Genomic DNA, 22,308 nt, shown 5'->3' with positions numbered 1-22,308 from the left:
TGGTTTTGTGTGCATATAATTTACCTCCGTCAAAGAATTTAACAAAGCATGCCATGAAGTATTTGTACCCATAGCATATGAATAGATAGCATGGAAAGTAAAGGATCAAGCTCAATTGTTTTTTTTAGCTGTGATTGTTGAAGAATCTGACAATAGTTGGTGATGATTGAGCCATGTCCACATTAAATGAGAATATAGGAAAAAGATAAATATTTGGAGAAATGAAAGCACTGTATAGTTCCAATAAAAGCCCAGCGTGAGATTTCATTTTTTTATATCATGTAAATACATCAGATTTTGTCCAACAATAAGCTGTTAAATGAATGTAGACAATAAAGATTATTTTGGTTAACAGTGTGGTGGATGCCTCTTTACTGGCATAAAAATCTAAGCATGAGTGTTTTTGTGTACAGCACCAAATAAATTCATTAAGATTCATAAAGGATTTTTCAATCCGGCTAAATGTAAAACCTCACATTCCTTTTAGATCCTTTCCAGTTCAAGTGCATATCTAAGAAAGCAAGCTATGAGACTTCTAAGTTTATTTCAGCACCTGTATTTTTTCTTGTTTGTAAGACAGTTACTAAGGGGTACAAGACTGATTCAGTGTCAGTCTCCTTCAGCCAGTAGCAGGTCCAGCTACAAAGCACTGGTTTATCATAGAGAGGCTGAAGATGTCCTGTAAATATCACAGCAGATAAGGAGGCCATTTCCCAACAGAGTCAACCAATTGGGAACCTTTCATAAGGCCTCATTTAGCTCACCTCCCTATACAGGAAAAATCTAAATACAGATGCATGATAATCTGCAATACGGTTCTTGTAATGTCTGGTTCAAAAGAAAGCTTTCTTTCTGCATTGATAACCTTTTGTAAAACACAAGGGCTAGTAGGTAGTTAAGATGTGACGAACAATGCAATAAAATAATATCGGTCTCGTAACACTTCTAAAGCAAAGAGATGCTGAGATCTGAAATGCATTATTAAGTCTTACATTTTATGTTCATTTTGTGTCATAAATATGGGTTCTTCATTACAGCATATATTCACAGTTCACAATGCAAATTCCTGTAGTTGAATTCCTACACAAATTCCTTGGTAAAACACCAATATGTAAACGTTTCTGTCTTTTTGGGGAGCGCAAAAGTTACCAGCGCTAAGCAGAAGGCAGCCATCTCAAGTAGCGTTTAATCTACTTAAAAACTATTTCCTAAGCTTTGTAAAAGCTTCTTCAAAACATTTCCCATTTAAAACTTATTGTACAATTCCACTCAACACAAAAGTTATGTACACAGACAAATAGGTTGGACTTCGGACATGTAAATCAAGATTGTGTTTCCTTTGTGAACCTCATAAATCTTACACAAGTGTGACTTTGCAATTTTAAATAATTGTCAAAGTTGTTAGAAAAAATAATTTGCATTCCCTCAGTTTATGGCATACGTCGAAAATGGGATACAAAAGCGTTAAAAAAAGCATGAGGTCAAACAAATAGGCTATGCAAGTTCACAAAATCGGAGTCTGCTTAAGACGACTAGCTTTGTTAATTGTGTTGACACGTCACCTTGAAAACTCAAAATTAAGGATTCAGCGTAACATTGGAAATCAATTCAGGCTGTACTGGACAGCTGTTGATTGTCAGGGAAGAAACATTTCAAGTATACATGCCAGTGAGAGCAAAAAAGACAGAGCACGAAATAGACTGGAGAGAAAAGAGAGCAAGCCGAAGAAGAGACATTGCTACAAAAAAAGCACAAGTGCTATGATGGCTCTTGTCAGGCAGGCATAGAGGCATAAAATTAATGGTGTCCAGTCTCCATATCAGGTTAGAAAGGTCTTGTGTTAGAGAAAGCACTCACTGGGTGCTTGAACATGACCAGACTCATCATGTCATCATTCACTCACTCTCATATCAACTTATGACATTTTTTCTTCTGTGGATAACAGATGAGATTTTATGTAATTTTCAACTCGTTTCTTTCCCATACAATGAAATAATACATGACTAGTGAGCTCAAGGACGAAAAAAAGGCATAAAATTATTTGTACGTTGCTTTCAGAGTCTTCTGAAAACATTGTATCGCTTTGTGCGAGAAACAGACCAAAATCTAAGCCATTAATCACTGAAAATATTCCCCTCTGCTGAAGCTCTTTAATCTCATTCATGATGCACATATCATTTCGTAAAACGAAATATAATAACACTATGTAACGAGACGTGCCAAGTTTAGAAATCTGCAGAAGTGCTAATGAGATTTGAGAACTACGTTGTAGGGAAAGATTTTTTTAGTGCAAAATACATTTCAGTTTGTTCTAGGACTGACTGATTAATCGAAATAAAATTGAAATCATGATGACAATTTAATTAATTAAATTGTCTGAAAGCACAGTTGTGTTTTGTCTTTGTAGTGCATTCTTGAATACATGTAACAAGGGTCGGTGTAATGTATTGCACATGTGTTTTAACGGTATTGCACTCAATACAAACAAATTCTATGTCTGGTGTCCTGAGTGCTCAGAGTTTGGTTCGGTGTGCTTATATTGAAAACACTCCAGATTTACTTTAATTGCACATTTGTGGGATTTCACATATGTTTGGCCACTACAATTTACCAGTCAAATTTAAAATAATCCCATGAACCCAGGTTTTTGTGGACAGAAGGGTAGATGAGAGCATTTCACAGCATTAAAAGGCTGTAGTCAACTCAACTACAAACAATAGAAAAACAAATCATACAAACCACGTTTATGGTGCATTTTGGAACTTGACAGCCCCTGGTCACTATGTGTTTGGGGAAAAAAAAAGCTGTACACGTTCTTCAAAGCATCTTTTGTGTTCCACAGAAGATAATTGTCTCAGTTTGGTAAAAGAGGGTGAGTAAAATGTGACAATTGTTTTTCCCTTTAACCATCTCTTATCAAATGAGCCTAATTCAAGATATTAGTCTTTAGTTCTCTACTTTACAGTGGCGTTTTGTAACAGAATTTTATAACACAAGTACAGCTGAAATTCCACGACCACTAAAGCAAATTCAGCACCTCTTAAATGTTACATGATCAGAGTCACAGATTTCAACTTGTATACAAGACAGGACAATGACCTTTGAGAAGCTCAGATTTCTAAAAGCACTCAAAAAGTGATATCACTTCATATATGAAGTTTTTCCAGAATTATTAAGAAACATGCAAAGACTATGAGTAATGATTGCATTTTAGTGTGTATCTTTGTTTTAAAAAGTAAATACCTTAGAGGTTCTCAAATGGCTAAACAGACAATGTGATTGTGTTAAGAAAGCACTTACATGAAAGGTTCAATCAAAGGCCTGTTAGTCAAACCACGTAAAACAAAATTCCATAAAGATAAAATATCTTCATAGTTTTGAAGTGTTCTCCTTTATGCAAGCTTCTGGAGGGAAAATGTGGTCAAACAGGGGTCAGCGGGGAAACAAAGAACAACCCATAAAAGACACATTGTCCCTTTTCAGACAATTTTCCATAAAGATGTTTTTATGCCAATGGACAGGAAGAACAAAAAGCGATTAATCAACATGATGATGTTTGGACAGATGCCAGTGAATCCAAAGGTCTCGCGACACACAGTGAGTTTGTTTAATGAGTGGGCATCGGTCAGTAGTTCTACTCTTCTATCCTCAGCAGTCGGTTTTGCCCTTCTCTAGAGAGCTGTGGATTTTATCCAGAGTCTTTTTGATGCGCAGGGCAGTGAGACGGGCTGAGGGGTTCTGGTACCAGCACTCTTTCATCAGCTTCACCAGAGCAGACAGGGTCTGTGAACACACACACACACACACACACACACACACACACACACACATCTTGCAGAGGACCTAACATTGACATCTAATGTTCTTATATTAAGATAAATATAATAACTATAGTGAAATAAGACATTATTTAATGTTTTACTCTATTTGTGGGGGCATTTGGTCTCCACGTGGAAAGACAAACCATACCACATACAGGAACTATTTTAATTTGGCTGTAAAATTAAAATCATCTCCGTTTCTGCCACACTATCAGATGTTAAATCCCACATTAGTTAAACAGATGTCTTATCAGTACTTACAGGATCTGAAAACCAGCGGTTGGGAATGAACGGCCTTTGCTGCTCCACACAAACCACCTTTCTCATGTCGTCAAAACTGGGGTCATTAGGCACAAGGTCATAGAATGGTGGCTTATACTCCTCTACAATTCCTATATGTTCACAACAGATGTTAAAAAAAAGTCACAGAATATTAAATTCATCCAATTATATCAAGTAGGATATCTAAATACTTCTCACAAGTATTTCAAGTACGAATGTGATCTTGTACTACATCTGTGTTGTTCTTAAAGTGATAGATCACCCAAATATGAAAAGTATCGTATCGTTCATTTACCCTCATGGCTCAACTCACACGACTCCAGTGTTTTAATCATGTCTTTAGAAGCTATATGATAGGTGTGGGTGAGAAAAGGTTCAAGACTGAAGTCCTTTTTTACTACAAATTCGCCTCCTTGCCCAGTAGGTGGCAATAAGCACAAAAATTGCAAATTGCCATAAAACAAAAAAAGAATGTGACAGTGGAGATTTATAGTAAAGGACCCACACCTATCATATTGCTTCTGAAGATATGGATTTAACCACTGGAGTGTTATGGATTACTTTTTTGCTGCCTTATGTGCTTTTTGGACATTCAAGTTGTGGCTTGATCACTTGCATTGTATGAGATATTCTTCTAATATCTCTGTATTCAGCAGAAGTCATACACATCTGGGATGGCATGAGGGTGAGTAAATGATGACAGAATTTTCATTTTTGGGTGAACAAGCCATTTAAATATAAATAGTACTGCAAACATGGAATATTTCTAATGTAAAAAATGCAGCTAGTTTGAGCAAATCCAGTGAGCTGACCGTTACTGATGGTTCGGCGAGCAATCTCCCACAGCACCAACCCAAAGGCCCAAATATCCACCCTTTTATAGGCATCAAAGCAGTCTGTCTGAATGGTCTCATCCAGCACCTCTGGAGCCATGTAGCGCTTGGTTCCCACTTTTGGATTATTTCCCACATCAAGCTGATTATCTGACTGAGTGTGAGTTACTGCCAGACCTACATAGAGTCAGAAGGGCAGAGAAAGAAGATGAACAAGGAAGAGAAGCGCATGATGCCCACATATTCAGAAACCCATTTCGGAGTGAAAGTTGTTGGTTGGTTGGTTGGTTGTGTTCCATTTAAAGAAAATTTAATTCATGGTTCAGAATCTAAACATTTTGAGAGAACAACAGCAGAGATCTGTAAGAAAGTACCCAGGTCAGCGATGCAGCACTGCAGATCTTTCTTCACTAATATGTTCTTGCTTTTCAGGTCTCTGTGAGCAATGGCTGGTTTTCCTTCAGTGCCAAAGATCTCTGTGTGAAGGTGCACCAGTCCACTAGCAACCGACGCTGCCATGTGCAGGCCATCTGCCATCTCCACGGCAACACGCTGCAGGTAGTCATAGAGAGAGCCGTTCTCATGGTAGTGTGTGATGAGCCACAGCTGAGTGCTAGAGTTTCGGGAAGTCATGTCAGATGCCATGAACCCTGCAGAAACAGGAAGAGTTTATTACTTCATAGCATATATATATATATATATATATATAAATAAAAACAAATACAATTTTTTTTTTCCTTTTAATAGACACAGACAGAAATAAAGAGTTCTGACTCACCTAATATATTATCATGTCTTAGTAGAACGGTGTTGTATATTTCCGTCTCTCTAAACCATGACTTCTCATCTCTGGAAGAGAATATCTTCACAGCTACATTCTCCCCTTGCCACTGTCCTCTCCACACTTCCCCATAACGCCCCTTACCTGTAGACATAGCAAATGTAATGGTAGCCAGCTGTGCAGTGTGTAAACCTCACTCCCCTGGCCTCAAGAGGCGCAAGTTCTGACACTAGGGGCTGTAGCCTTTAGCCTCCTCGTTAGCACCCGCCTCCGATGCCAGAGATGGCAGTTTGAAACCTGCTAGAAGCAGGTTGAGCAGAACTGGTTACAGTGGTGCCGTGACCCGGATAGGAGTGAGGTTTAGGGGGGTGAGTGTAACGGTAGTCAGCTGGTAAGTAGCGGTGCAATAGGGATGTGTGAGACTAGTCGACTAAATGGTTCTGATGATGCTAGTTGACACTGAAATGACCAGTCGGTTAATATTTCCCCCCATTAAACTGATCATAGTTTTTACACATTTACGTTTGGCTTTATATTTTTTTACAGAGGCTGCACTTAAATTACTGCAATATTAATGCTACATATTTTAAATAGAATTAATAATACAAATATAATTAAAAAAATAATAATTATAAAAAAAGGATATCTGGATTTAATTTAACCTTAGGCTGTACGTGCTTCTTCCCTCTCTCACGCGCAGGAAAATTTTCTCTCGCTAGACAAGCAAACTCCGCAAAGTAGTTATGAAATCACTATCATCACTTTCGTGGGAATCGGATTTCCAAATGTTTGAATGTCCCTATGGATGTTTCCACATTTGAGTCTATTTTACATCGGTGCATGCTTGTACCTTATTTTTCTGTTGTGCAGGCTTTTTCCAGCACAGGATAGGAACCTCAGGTGAGTCAAGTCCCATCTTTCACCGAACCATGTCTACGTATTAATTTTGCTTACTCATCAAAAAAGATATGCTTTTAATTAAGAAGCCTAGAAAATTTGTTTATTTCTAACGATGTGCTTAACGGGTTAAACTATCTTTTATTCTGTGTGCACATAATGTTTAGAAAACATTAGGTTTATTGTAGGCTACATCACAGGCCTATTTATTCTATCCTATAGCATTTTTTTTTATTTTTAAATGTAACTGTTATTGGTTAACGTTCTTTACTTAACAGCTGTCACATTAGATCAATAGCTAATGCTCGACTGCACATTGTGAAATATGCAAAAAAATTTGTCTCTCTCGTAGATTTGGCTTAGTCTACCTATTAATTATTTTTAACAAATGTCCTAACTGTTTTAATATGTTAAGTACCGTATATGGTGAATTTAGTTTAGAACAGGCTGGGTTGCTCTATTGGTCCTGCACTATTCATTCAACTGTTTTCAATAAATATGACCGTTAAATATTTGCTTGCGTTGCTTCAGTGAATACGTGTCATGTTCTATATTTAATGTACAATGATCATAATGCAAGGCAAGCATGTCTCAGATAAATGCCCCTATTCAGTGGACTTTAGCTTTGGATTTGGAATACATTTTAAATATTTTAAATGGATCGCATTTTTTTTTTTTACTGTTGTTTACATCGTTCAGCACATCTCTACTGTGCAATGTGTAAACCTCACTCCACTAAACTGACACTATGGGCTTCATCCTTTAGCCTTCTCGTTAGTGCGTCTGCCTCCCATGCCGGAGACCCCGGTTCAAATCCCGCTTGGAGCGCGTCGAGTAGGACCATTTACACAAACACATACATCATTAAACACACCACCATATGCAATTTAAGGCAGGTTTTCCAGACAGAAATTACACATAGTTCCAGATGTTTCCACTATTTTAAAAGCTTTAATAATTATTTCATAATACTCAATTAGTGGAGCAGGTAGCATTTCTGTGGGATTTATGAGTGACCTGTTCTGTGTGTAAGTGTTTACTACAAAAGGAGGAGGTCCTACAAGGCTTGATGTTAAAATATGCCTTACCAACACACTCTACCAGGCTGATCTGCCGGGCAACTGTCCTCTGCACCAGGAAGGGAAGACCTGAACCACTGCCAGAAGTGCAAGAGTGATCCATCAGATCCTAGGAAACAACACAAGACAGATCAGACATTATCTCATTTGCAAAAGAACTACTAATGCTAATTCACAGCAACAGCTTTATCACTACTGTAACAAATTTGGCCATTTGTTTATATCTGAGAAGTCCACAAGACTATAGGTTGTTCAACTGTAATTTTATGGTAAAACAGGGAGCTCAAGTGTGTCTATAATGGACCCTTTTGCAAAACATTACGTTATCACAGTGTGGACTTGGAGGATCCCAAGGGCTGAGGGCACCATTTGGGACAGGGTTTGAGATATGAGAGGCCCGGCTTTACTCATATATTCAGGTATCCATACCGCAAGCGTGCTGTCCCCGACATTTGATGCAATGAGCCCGTCAATGGCCCCCTGTTCCGTGTCAAATTCATGTAGTCTTTCCAGATGCCCATGATGGAGTCTACGGCACACCAGCACGGCCAGCACAGACAGAAGACCCAGCACCACGAAGGGCCCCAGAACAAAGAAAACCAACATCTCCACACGGTACTGGACAGCCTTCTCTCCCTCTGGACCTTCTCAAAGACACAGACACAATCAAATATACTTACATTTATACAAATGAAAAAATACTGAATTCAACTCAGGGTGTGAATTACACAATGACCATCAGGAGGGTCAGAGGGGATGGGGGGTTGTTAATTATGTAATTGGTAACATATGCACCTTTATGTATTATTATTTTTCACGCATTTGTTCATCTTGGTTAATGTTCATCTTAAATTCATTTAGTTAATGTTATTTCATAATGATGTTACATCACTATTTTAATTTTGTTAATTTTAAAAATGTATTTGTATTTGTAGAAACTAACTTAAGTCAACATATAAAAACATAATGAATCCAGTGTAAAAGTGGTGTAAACAATTACAGAAAAAAGGAGTTCTATATTAATGCACCAATTTACTTAGTAAACAGTACAGTTCAGGTTAAGAACTTCATTATTTGGCTGTTGAACAGTTTATTGCTAGACATCTTTAACCATCCATTAAACAATCTTGTGGCTTATTGCTTTATTCTAACCCCAAACAGGTCAATATCTCATTTAGTGGACTATTTTTGAATAGCAGGAATGTATTGACTTACTTGTCAGTAGCAGTCGAAGAAGGGTCTCTTTTGAGACGTTGGCATTGCACATGTGTTGCGAGCAACATTCTACGACGTGACTAGCAGAGGGCGTTGCAGAACAAGTCATGCGCTTGCTTTCCGGTCCAATCAGGCAGCCACGTTTGAATGTCGTAACATCATTGCTAATGATAACAGAGGTGTAACACTGGTCTCCTGTACACTGCTGCTCATTACAGTCACTGCCAACACACATGCAGCCAATGGAGACATCTGGAGAGAGAATAGAACATAAATTCAAGGGATAGTTCACCAATTTACTCAACCTCATATTGACTGACAGTCTCAGTGACAATTCACTTTCACCATAAAAGATGCAATGAAAGAAAATGGTCATACTGCCTAACATCTTTTTTGTTCCACAGAAGAAAGAAAGTAATACAGATTTTAAACAACATGACAATTTTTATTTTTGGGTGAAATCACGGATCAACCAGCTGTAAAAACTCTGGGAACAAAGAAATTAATGAATGAAGGCCAGATGATATCAGAACTCACAGACGAGACTCTCTCCACCAGATAACTGAGACTGTTTTCTTCCCTTCCCTGCCTTCATTTCCTGTGACACTGAACTCTGACGAGTTTACAAATTGACTACATAGGATGAGGGCCAAAGAGCATCAGTGACACAGATCAATTAACCCAGCATTCATGTTTTATACTCTCGGAGACACACTTACAGGAGAGGACACTGAGAGACCTAATGAAAGTACAACTAGACAGCTAAACCAATAAACAACCTTCAGATGTGTGGTTGGAAATTTGACTATGAACTCTTAAGATTCCCACACCTTTTCCCTGACTTACAAAGTTGTTTGTAATCACTGGATAAGGGATTTTAAAAATAATTTCACACGCGCTCGATTAGATTCGGATTCATTTAGGTATTTTTGAGTTTTAATTTCCATTTTGCTGACACGTGAAATAAATTGTGTCTCATCTAATGATGTAAATTTGACAGGGGACCTGTACATTGTTAAAATATGCATTTTAAAAATTAACAACTAAGCCCAAACTATGGTTAAATTGCTATTTAAAGGAATAGTTCACCCAAAAATAAAAATTCTCTAATTTACTCACCCTCTTGCCAGATGTGTATGACTTTCTTCCTTCAGCAGAACACAAACAATTTTCAGAAGAATATCGGTCCACACAAATAAAGTGATTGGTGACCAAAACTTTGAAGCTCCAAAAAGCACATAAAGGCTGCATAAAAGTAATCCATATGACTTCAGTGGTTTAATCCATGTCTTCTTAAGCAATATTATCGATTTTGGGTGAGAACAGACCAAAATATAATTCCTTTTTCACTGTACATCTTGCCACTGTAGTCTCCTAGTGCTTAAAGCATGTGCAGAAAACTAGATTGCGCTAGTAAGTTTAATAAAGCTTGAAATCATGATCGCCAAGGAGACTGCTGATGTCAAGATGTTATAGTGAAAAAGGAATTATATTTTGGTCTGTTCTCGCACAAAATGTATTGGTTCGCTTCAGAAGACACAAGATAAACCACTGGAGTCATATAGATTACCTTTATGCTGCCTTTGTGCTTTTTGGAGCTTCAAAGTTTTGGTCACCATTCAATTTAATTGTGTGGACTTACAGAGTTGAAATATTCTTATGAAATTCTTCATATTTGTTCTGTAGAATAAAGAAAAACATTCACATCTGGGTGAGTAAATGAGAGAATTTACATTTTTGATGAATATTCCTATAAAAGATACAAAAATCAACATTACTAAAAAGGAGATAAACTTTAAGGTAAAAGAGTTGCCTTTTTCGATTCAAGAATCAATATCTGAATGGTTCAAATCAGGATTAAATCAGAAAATATTTATGTATTTTTTACCAAGCCCTAATGACTAAAAAAAATAAGTGGAGGCAGAGCAGTTCGTGTTTAGTCACTTTCCTGTCTACATGTGCAGTTCTTGGCCTGAATAATATACAATAAGTAACAGACTTTAATTACTGATTATCAAAATTCAGGACTAAAACTACAACTAATAATTTTACTGACAAACCAAAACAGACAAACAACAAAACAGACAAAGCTCAGGAACCAATTGAAAACTGACAAGTTTACAATTGTTTACCTTTAGATGATGTCCATAAGATCTGAAGCAGGATGAGGAAGATGATTTGGGTACTGCAATGCCCCATTTGGTTCACTGCACTAAAAGAAAGTGCCAGAGGTGTTTAAACTTATACATTTACACCTAAATACATCACCTGCCTGGCTTACACACCTTGCTGAATGAAATAAAATATTCCAGAATCCAGAGGAGCAGGCCAACAATCAATCAAGTCGTATCAATAAACCTCACAAAAAACAACATACACGGACTGATAATAAACAGAACTGCAAAGATGACGACATAAAATGTTTAGAAAGTGCAGCTGTCTCCTGCCTCACTCTCTCCTGCCACAAATACTTTGTGTGTGTCAGACGGGGGGAAGTCACCATGGTAACTAAGGAGCGAGAGATGCCCATTACTAGAGCAGAGAGCATTTCAGAAGTGGCAGAAAGGAACAAGCATTTTGGGGGTAAAGAACTCAACATTATGGTTTACATTTACGATACAGTTGTTCCTACAAGAAGACTGTATGACTTGGCCTAATTACAGACTGAGTCCTTGAAAACATCATGTATAGCATCATGTCTGCCCTTTCTTTTCAATTAAAAAACCTAAAAATTATGTTCAATTGATCTTTTCTCCAGGAAAAAAGCTTGACAGTCATTGGCACAGAACATATGTGTGAAAACTCTTACTTGTACAAATCCTCATGTGACTCTCAACACTGCCTTTCAGTGTGTGCCTAGCCAGATTCTGTCTTCCCATTGGATCCTAAAAACAAGACCAAAGCAGCATGTCAGAAGTTTTCCACAGCAGTCTTTTTCCATGGTCCTTTCTGCAGGAAAGAGTGAGTGACAGGATAAGAGAGGTGCCTGGAAGTCTCTGCACACTGATAGCCAGAGAGCTGGGACTGAGGTGAGATTTGAGTCCTTGGTGCTGGCAGTGGCCAACTCGCGATATTAAAAAAAGTTATGGTTTTGTACAGTGGGGTACAAAGTTCTGACATCACTAGTGAAAATGCTTCTGTTTTACATCAGCATAACTATTTGGTGAAAAGTTGCATTGAAAAATGAAAACAACTTTCTGAATATATTAGTATTTCGCATGTCCCCCTTTTTTAAATTACAGCATGCACTCAACAACATGCAACATGCATATAACACCTGTCTTACATCAGTACTCTGCTCTCGAGGCAAACAGCTGCTTCATCGCGATTGCCACGGAAGAACATGCATTATTTACTTGAAAACGTAGACATTATTCGCTCTTTAAAAGAGAAAAGCGAAACAACATTAAAGTTCGAAAAATTAATCCATGTGATTTATGAATGATCACATTAGCTAAATTAGCTAAAATTGGTTATTATTAAAATGTGATAAAATGAGTTAGCCTTAGTGTTCAAGAAATCCGTGGCCTCATCATATGGCGGGAGCAGGAATAGCTGCCAATGATGACACGATTTGTGCATCATTGCTGGACGGCATAGAAATCTCCTGGTTTACATAGTTGCAAATGCGAAATGTACTATAATCGCCAGGACATCCTGTTTTCCCTCTGGAAAATCTGCTATGACTTTCTCTCTCCTATATACCAAATTAACTGAAAATGTGTATCAAGTTCTTAGGAAAGAAAGTTCAATGAAGTATTGATCTGATTTTGATCAATTATTGTTGAGAACAGTTCAAATGGCTGGGTGAGGGAGACATTCTGGCAAATGTAACATGTTAAACACTTTTAGAAATTAGGAATAAGTCATTGAAAAGATACACTAAAAGTTTAAATCTGTTTTCACTCTCCAGCATTTAATTATGGCAATAATAACAATGATGATGATGATGATAATGTGTGATCTAACTATTGAATAGTCTTAAGTTAATGAATAGTGCAAATTACAATTGCCTACACGAACACTAACTGCAAAACATGGTTGAATTACACTGTGTTTTTGAATCTGAGGTATATCCTGTCAGATTTATTTTAATTTTAACCAAGATATAATTCAGTGCATCTGTTATAAAGACATTTTCTTTTTCTGTAGCAGACAAAGAACTCACATGATTTCTTTAAAAATACAGAGTTGTTCAACATTAACAGCTAATTTTCTTAGTAGAGTGCAGTGTACAAGTTTCTTTTTCCTTAGATATAATAACAGCTACAACAGTACTCATAATATTACTCAAACATGTTCTGTTTGCATTCAAGGCATAATTTAAGGTTTTAGAGATCATGTTGATTTTATCTTGTCTTTATTTACATATGTGCCCTTGTGGTAATCAAAAAGTAATTAAAAGTAATCTCTCTGCATTACTTCTGTATAGTAGTAATTGGATTATGTTACTGATTACATTTATTGACAAGTAATCTGTAATGGATTACATAAAAAGTAACCCTCCCAACCCTGTTGGTGACCTAGAAATAGTGCAACTCTTCTTCCTAATACATTAAAATCCTAAAACTGACTGTTTATTTCAATGTTTAAATTAGATCGTGAATACCATATTTTCAAATAAGAGAGATTAAATATATTCCAGTACTGACCAGGCATCCCTTATTGACATTTAATTAAGGGTATAACAGTCAAAAAAATAATGCAATTAACTGACATTTTACTGAAAATGCCTGATCTCCCTTTGATAAGACTGGACTTGGGGATCGTTAAAAGTAAACTCTGCAAAGACCTTAGTAGCCTAGAAGGCGTGTGACGCTGAAGGAGATCTGGAATATAGGGCGGAACCATGCCATGTAATTCCTTAAAAGTAAATAATACAATTTAAATTGAATCCTAAATTTGACTGGAAGCCAATGAAGAGATACGAACACCGGAGATATGTTGTTGTGTTTTTTGTCCCAGTCAGCAATCTGGCAGCAGCATTCTGGACTAACTGCAGACGTGACAGTGAAGTATGAGAAATGCCACAGAGCAATGAACTGCAGTAATCCAAGCAAAACCAAAAGCATGTATAACAACTTCCATGTCCTTAAAAGATAAACAGGGATTCAATTTCACAATGTTCCCTAATTGAAAGAAACCACCTCTGACCACAGAACTGATGTGCTTATCAAGCTTTAAATCAGGGTAAAAAAATACTCCAAGATTCTTAACTTAGTCATGTAATTCAAAAGCAAAGGATCCTAAATCATTAATCGTGTGTTTGGTAGAGCCAAGTGGACCAAACACAATCACTTCAGTTAGGTGAAGAAAATTAATTTCCATCCACTTTTGATATAATTTATACAGCAGATAAGGGAATCTAATGCAGAGTTTTCCCCATGCTTTAAAGGAAGATAAAGCTGGGCATCGTCAGCATAACAATGATAGGAAATATTATGCTTTTGACAGATTTTGGCCAAAGGAAGTATGTATAGAGAAAATAAGACTGGGCCCAAGATTAAGCCTTGGGAAACCCCACAGGTTATGGGAGCCTGAGAGGATGAGAAGTTCTCTAGTTCAACAGAAACTGTCCTATCTTTAAGATAACAGGAAAACCATTTAAGAGCGGTCCACTGAATCCCTGCCCACTGTCTTAAGCGCCTCAAAAGAATGTTGTGATCTATGGTGTCAAACATGGTACCGAGATCAAGGAGAACTAAAACTGCATAACATAATTTTAAGAGTGCAGACCTCTGTGCTCTAAACCCCGAATGAAATTTATATACATAAAAAAAGTTTAATTTAAAAAAGGAGTTTATGTAATCATCCTTCTGTAAAATAAATTCAACCATAAATAACAAAAAATTAAAAATACAACACACACAGACAGACAGACAGACAGACAGACAGACACACACACACACACACACACACACAAAACAGAGGCGATATTATGAGAATCTGTTATTAAAATTCATAATAATCGGCCTGTTTGCTGCAGCTTTTCGTTGTGCTAACAGCTAACAACGACGACTATTTACCCTCTTAATTATTTTAAGCGCTCCAAAGTGAGATTTAAGAGCGTTCTTACCTTTAACGGCAACGCGGACTCATGTTTGGGCTAACGTCGCGTGTTTCTAGTGTTTTATTCTAAGTCGTGTTCTACGTGTTGACAGACAGTCTGCCGCCACCCAGGGAGACTGAAAAGACTGCGCCATGACGTCACCATAAACAAGTCGATGCGCGCGTGCATTATGGGATAGCACAGTCCGCCGGATTAAGGACACGGACCTTGCCATGTTTTGTGCTGAATATGTGTTGTGGACTTGCAGGGTATCTGTTTTAGTGTATTTGCGAATGTCCTTCTGCAGTAATGATGCATGCTATGAATAGTTTGAAACTGAAGCTATATGAAGCCAACTGGGAATGTTGGTTACATTCAACACTCAGAGTATCCGAATTCAAAGAGAGCCCTATTTTTGTTTAACTGCATATTCTGTGTTCATCTTTACTGCTCGTTTCTTTAGACATAGTTTAAACATTAATTAATGTAATAAATAATGACTATACTTTAGATTTATTGTGATTGATTTTGTTTGTTTAATTATTTGAAGGGTACAAGATAATGACGTACTTAACTAGCCAGAAAAGGTGTGATTATAACAGTCCTTAAACAAGTTCTCTCTCCCCGCACCACCATCTGCCATCGGCCTTTATCCCTCTCGGATGCTTAATTAGCCTGATAAGGGACCGAGTGTGTATAATCACAACCCCGCCCCGCTCTCCTCCCTGCCACAAATGTTTTCCTTGTATCTGGATTGGCCATGTATGTAGTAATTATACATAGTTGTTAAAATGGTCTTCATTCAGAGAATGTGACATCTACATCAGGCAATTAGGCAAAGAAATGTGTGATGCAGCATTTTCATTCAGGATTAAAGCACATGTTTAAAAGTGGTTTAATTCCTAAAAGTTAACCCTTTGGCCTTTAGTTTCATGAAAAAATTCTCAGAAGAAAATTGACTGGCTGTAACCGGTTACCAGCATTTAAAAATTACGTTTCACACCGCAACAATTCAAAATCACTTTGATCCGGTTTTCAGTTACATTCTGCTAAAAATGTTGTTCATTTTCAGTACTTGTTTTCGTTCCTTAAACTGTCTTTAGTCCCTGGTCAAAATACATAACATCCGAATTGTCCCCCTTTTTCAGAGATCAGAGATCATAGATAAGTAATGTGAAATTTCAATTACATACCACTGAACTACAAATGTCACTGTTTTTCATTTCTGAAATCTGGTCACCTTATTATAACATCAGCAGGTGGTTGAGGAAACACATACAGTAGGCATACTAAGACAAAGGTACAATTTTTGAAATAAAAACATAATAGTATAAAATATTTTTTTATTAAAAGAGCTAGATTAAACATAATCCTAAAACACATAACCCCTGCTACATCAAGCTTTAGTGGACTGAACATAAAATGTGGTCTACAGATCACCTACAAAGTTACAGTTGTTGGGTGGTAACATCCATGTTCAGCCATGTTAGGTTTAATTTAACTGAAACTGTGTGGTCATTTATGCTTTAAGTATTGATCTTTTTCTCACCCACACCTATCAAATCACTTCTGAAGACATTATGGATTAATTCAACACATTCTCACACCCCAACTTGTCACATATGGACGCTTGGCCAGGACCCCTTGGCGTCACTTATTGATGCACTGGGTATACCTTTGGCGTCATTTTTCAACGTGCAGGGTAGTCCGATAGACTTCTGTATTGTTAAACTCACCGATGAATGCGGTTAAACTCACTGATGAATGCGGTTGCCTATGAACGCGCTAAACCTTTGCTGAGAGGGCACTTTGATATCAGATTGTGAGGGTTTTTAAACATAAAAAAACAGTTGGAGGGCCAGATAAAGATGATCTGGGGGCCACCATTATACTAGCCCTGGCATAGATCATTTATTGTAGCCTATTCCTTTTTATTTTTATTTATTGCAGTCTCGACTCTCGACCCATTCGCAGCCCAAGACGTCAAATTTCAACGCTACAGGCTCCGGTTCTATCGGACTACCCTGCCTGTTGAAAAATGACGCCAAAGGTATACCCAGTGCGTCAATAAGTGACGCCAAGGGGTCCTGGCCAAGCGTCCATATGTGACGAGTTGGGGTGTGAGAATGTGTTGATTAATTTTATGCTGCCTTTATATGCTTTTTGGACCTTCAAAGTTCTGGCCACCATTCACTTGCATTGTATGGACTCACAGAGCTGAGATATTCTTCAAATAATATTTGTTTGTGTTCAGAAGAAGAAAGAAAGTCATGCACATCTGGGATGGGATGAGGGTGAAATGATGAGAGAATTTAAATTTTTGGGTGAACTGTTCCTTTAAGTTAAATGTCCTTGCCAATGATATGAGTCAAGGAGCCAGTGGCCTGACTTTTTTGTTCTAAAATAGCTTGTTGATTAATGGCCATGTCATTTTCTACATGGGGAAAAAAAGGATATGTAGTCAGGGGCACAGAAGGGCAGAGAGATAAGATGCCTGATTGCTCTCAGGTGAGAAGCCACAATTCCATTCCACTAAATATAATAGATTTTTCACTTGTAATCAGTGCATGTTTTGGGGCATATATGACATTGATGTCAATGTTGAGAGGAATGCAAATGCACCTCTGGGAAAAATTATTTTTTTCTTTATTCTTCACTTACAACACCATACAAAAATAGAGTATGCCTGGTTACATTAAACTGCTAGCAAAGAAAGCGAATATCCTAATTTATGGATTTTCTTTATTTAAAAAATGTAATCCAGAAATCAGTAATATTTTGAATCATATGCTGTTTTTTGTAAGTAAAGCTGTTTATTTATTTATTTATTGCTGTAATGACTCATATATATATATATATATATATATATATATATATATATATATATATATATATATATATATATATATGTGTGTGTGTGTGTGTGTGTGTGTGTACTGTGGCATTCAACTGATCCTAATGTCAGGACATTAATAATGTGAAAAATTACTATTACAATTTGAAAAAACTTCTTAAACTACTTCAAAGAGATCTCATCAAAAATGCAGCAATGATAGCTTTCCAGATGCTTGGCATTCTAGCTGTCAGTTTATCCAGATACTCAGGAGACATTTCATCCCAAGCTTCCTGTAGCACTGGCCATAGACGTGGCTGTCTTGTCGGGCACTTCTCACACACCTTACAGTCTAGCTGATCCCACAAAAGATCAATGAGGTTAAGATCCATAACACTCTTTTCCAATGATCTGTTGTCCAATGTCTGTGATTCTTTGCCCACTCTAACCTTTTATTTTTGTTTTTCTGTTTCAAAAGTGGCTTTTTCTTTGCAATTCTTCCCATAAGGCCTGCACCACTGAGTCTTCTCTTTACTGTTGTAGATGAAACTGGTGTTGAGCGGGTAGAATTCAATGAAGCTGTCAGCTGAGGACATGTGAGGCATCTATTTCTCAAATTAGAGTCTCTGATGTAATTACTGAAGGAGTGGATTTTCAAAATCCTTTTATTTTAACAAGTTACACCTTATCTTTTATCTTCCTCATTTATTGTTATTTTATTAATTCATTTTCTATTTTAGTTTTTCTATAAGGTGCAGGTAACGTATACAATCTGAGGGGTGACTGAGGGTCTGGCCCATGCCATGAGTGCAGTAACAGTGGTTAATCATTTAGCCTGGCTTGTGGCGAATATGCATTTACCGTATCTTGTATTTATTCAGAAACAAATGAATCTGTTATAATTATTACATAATTAAAGGTGCAATATGTAAAAAGTTTCATGTAATATTCAACTTTTTTTGGCCAATGAGTGAAAGGCTTGTAACACAACTTAAAAAATGAGCCCTTCCCGGACATAGGTTGCCTATTAAAGGGAGCGGGTCGCTCTTGCCGGGAAAATCCAAAGGATGTGACGTTTATGCGTGCTGCCGAGAGCCTTGCCTCAGACAGTAATTGCTTCTCTTCCGCTATTCAACAGCTTCAACAAACAAAAACACTAGGTAACATTATCTTAGAGATGTAATCCAGCAAACGTCCGGCTCCCAGCACAACACTGACTCCTACACAAACTACGAGTAAGCCGGAAAAAGAAAAAAATTATTTATCTAATGAATCCTGTCTGGCTAAGCGGGAACATGATCGTGGTCAAGCGAAAACTAGAGTGAACATCAGCAGGGCATTTGATTCCTGAGACCTTTGACCCTGAATTGGCATTCTTCTTATTGGACTGGTAAGCTTACATAACTGCAAGTATTTGAAATATAATGCCATAAGGATTGATCTGTGTAATTTTAGCTAACTTGATCTTGCCTGCAAAGTAACTGTCATAAACAATGTTAATCTGTAATTATTCTGCCAGGTAAACTACAATAACACATGGAATGATTGCTAGAAAATGATCAAGATTATTCAAAAAGCTCCATTCATTAGTGTAACATAACTTGGTTATACAGAAAATATATCCATTCTATTATTATAAAACAATAGCGCATTGATATATCAAAATGACAGTTGTGATGGAATCACATCAATACAGAATTGTGTCAACATGTTTATAATGTACAGTCTATTTTATAAACAGCTACTGTCATCATCCACCAAATGTAGCTAACAGCTATTGATTAAGCTGGCTAGCTAGCTAACACTATATATAGGTATAAATGCTGTATAAATGCAGTCAGTGTATCATGCAAAGCAATTACTTCAAACTAGACTTGCATAGTCAGACCTATATCCACACTTTGTTTTAGCCTTTTCCAGCACTGGAGAGTCAAATATAATATACATTCTCAAAGTTTGTAGTAAAACAATCATAACTCTGTAATTTTTATTATACTACCTCATCTGTCAGCATGACGTCAGTGAATCAAATCAAATCACTTTATTGTCACTCAACCATATACACAAGTGCAACAGTGGGTGAAAGACTTGGGTGCAGTTCCGAGCAACATAGCAGTCATGACAGTGATGAGACATATACCAATATACAATAAACATCAGATTTACACAACAAAATTTACATATTAATTATACACATAATTACACACAACACAATATACAAAATATTATATACAATATACAGTATCCAGTACACACAATATATAATACACATACGCACAATATATAATACACAGTCTCTGATGATCCTCCAAGCTTTTTTTACACACTGACTGGTATATATGTCCTGGAGGGAGGGAAGCTCACCTCTGATGATGTGTCTGGCAGTTTGCAAGGCTTTGCGGTTTAGGGTGGTGCTGTTGCCATACCAGGCGGTGATGCAGCCATCAGGATGCTTTCTACAGTGCTGGTTTAGAACCGTGTATGTAATGATGTGGTCTTACTGATGTTAAGGGATAGGGTGTGCTTGGCATTGGAGCTGTGTGTTGCCACACAGTCATGTGTGTAAAGGGAATACAGGAGTGGGCTGAGAATACAACCCTGCTGGGCTCCAGTGTTGAGAGTCAGTGATGAGGAGATGTTGCTGCCCATTCTAACCACCTGGCGTATGCTTGACAGGAAGTCCAGGATCCAGCTGCACAGCAAGCTGTTTAAGCCCAGAGCCCGGAGTTTCACATCAAGCTTTGGAGGGCACTATGGTGGTGAATTCTGAGCTGTAGTCTACAAACAGCATTCTCACATATGTGTTCTCTTTGTACGTTACGCCATTGTTTTGGCCAATGCTCGCATACCTATGGAGAGTGTGCATGAGCGTGAGCACTAGCAACAAGTAGCTGGCTGCAGTTCACTTAATGGCCACAGGTGTCATTATGTATGAGAGGGAGATAGATTTTAGTTTCTTTAATGTGATGTTATACAATGTTTTGTTTGGCCTTGTGTATGTTTTCTGTGTTTTCTCTGTGCTCTGTCTTAATGTTCCACAGATGATGAGGCCCAATATTCCAGACAGTCTGAGGAGGAGGCCTCTATTCCGGAGGAGAAGATAGCACCGATACATTGAATGTTTAGAATACGTTATGTCTCTGAATTATTAACTTACTACTTAACTTTTGCCTAGTCGAAATCTATTTCCAAGGATTTTAATTGCTCTCCTTGATATCCCTTTGACGTTAAGAAATAAGGAGTAGTGATAAATGATAGCTAACCTCTGATATCTGATTATAAGTTTGTCTCAACCAATGATGGGACCTCGATTCATGTTGTGGCTAACAATTATTGTTTGCATGAAGATGGAAACAGTCCATATTTGTAATATGTTCAAATGTTTGAAGTAGTTGACCTACCAGAATGCTAGAAATTGTGGTACGATGACACCCTTAATGTCATTTGCGTATGGCTATAATTGTTTAGGAAAGTTGATAAAACTTTGACTTTGACTTCCTGTATTTCAAAGTGTTGTATCTCATCGACTCATGATGCCTATTGAACCACCAGAGAACAATCAGATTATTCTCTTTCATTTGATTATTGCAAAACCTGAAAAAATTATTTTATTCTTCAATACACATATTAAGGACCCAGCTGTTATCCCCAACATTATCCTCTTGTTTTGTTGTACATCTGGCTTTCCACATCTCTTTCTGTCCTTGTTAGAGTCAGTTGTCATTTGTCCTTGAAGACTGTAGTGTACATCTTTGTATGTATATACACTCACCTAAAGGATTATTAGGAACACCTGTTCAATTTCTCATTAATGCAATTATCTAATCAACCAATCACATGGCAGTTGCTTCAATGCATTTAGGGGTGTGGTCCTGGTCAAGACAATCTCCTGAACTCCAAACTGAATGTCAGAATGGGAAAGAAAGGTGATTTAAGCAATTTTGAGCGTGGCATGGTTGTTGGTGCAAGACGGGCCGGTCTGAGTATTTCACAATCTGCTCAGTTACTGGGATTTTCACGCACAACCATTTCTAGGGTTTACAAAGAATGGTGTGAAAAGGAAAAACATCCAGTATGCGGCAGTCCTGTGGGCTGAAAATGCCTTGTTGATGCTAGAGGTCAGAGGAGAATGGGCCGACTGATTCAAGCTGATAGAAGAGCAACTTTGCCTGAAATAACCACTCATTACAACCGAGGTATGCAGCAAAGCATTTGTGAAGCCACAACACGCACAACCTTGAGGAGGATGGGCTACAACAGCAGAAGACCCCACCGGGTACCACTCATCTCCACTACAAATAGGAAAAAGAGGCTACAATTTGCAAGAGCTCACCAAAATTGGACAGTTGAAGACTGGAAAAATGTTGCCTGGTCTGATGAGTCTCGATTTCTGTTGAGACATTCAGATGGTAGAGTCAGAATTTGGCGTAAACAGAATGAGAACATGGATCCATCATGCCTTGTTACCACTGTGCAGGCTGGTGGTGGTGGTGTAATGGTGTGGGGGATGTTTTCTTG

At 37.6% G+C, this 22,308-nt stretch overlaps 1 protein-coding gene across 1 annotated transcript; it reads right to left on the bottom strand.

Annotated features, from left to right (window-relative positions):
• Window positions 1–36: 36 nt before the first annotated feature.
• Window positions 37–15,116, bottom strand: LOC127648764 (activin receptor type-1-like). The gene is made up of 11 exons (XM_052133519.1): window positions 14,985–15,116; window positions 11,718–11,793; window positions 11,041–11,120; window positions 8,909–9,160; window positions 8,123–8,337; window positions 7,703–7,802; window positions 5,715–5,861; window positions 5,311–5,586; window positions 4,916–5,113; window positions 4,083–4,213; window positions 37–3,783 (listed from the first exon to the last, which is right to left on the bottom strand). Exons 3-11 carry the CDS (start codon window positions 11,105–11,107, stop codon window positions 3,649–3,651), a joined length of 1,521 nt encoding a protein of 506 aa, XP_051989479.1. The 5' UTR covers window positions 11,108–11,120; window positions 11,718–11,793; window positions 14,985–15,116; the 3' UTR covers window positions 37–3,648.
• Window positions 15,117–22,308: the final 7,192 nt, after the last annotated feature.

This window comes from Xyrauchen texanus, chromosome 9, assembly GCF_025860055.1.
Source record: "Xyrauchen texanus isolate HMW12.3.18 chromosome 9, RBS_HiC_50CHRs, whole genome shotgun sequence".
NCBI lineage: Eukaryota > Metazoa > Chordata > Actinopteri > Cypriniformes > Catostomidae > Xyrauchen > Xyrauchen texanus.
The sequence above is the reverse complement of the archived record's forward strand: the minus strand, read 5'-3'. Positions and strand labels throughout refer to the sequence as shown.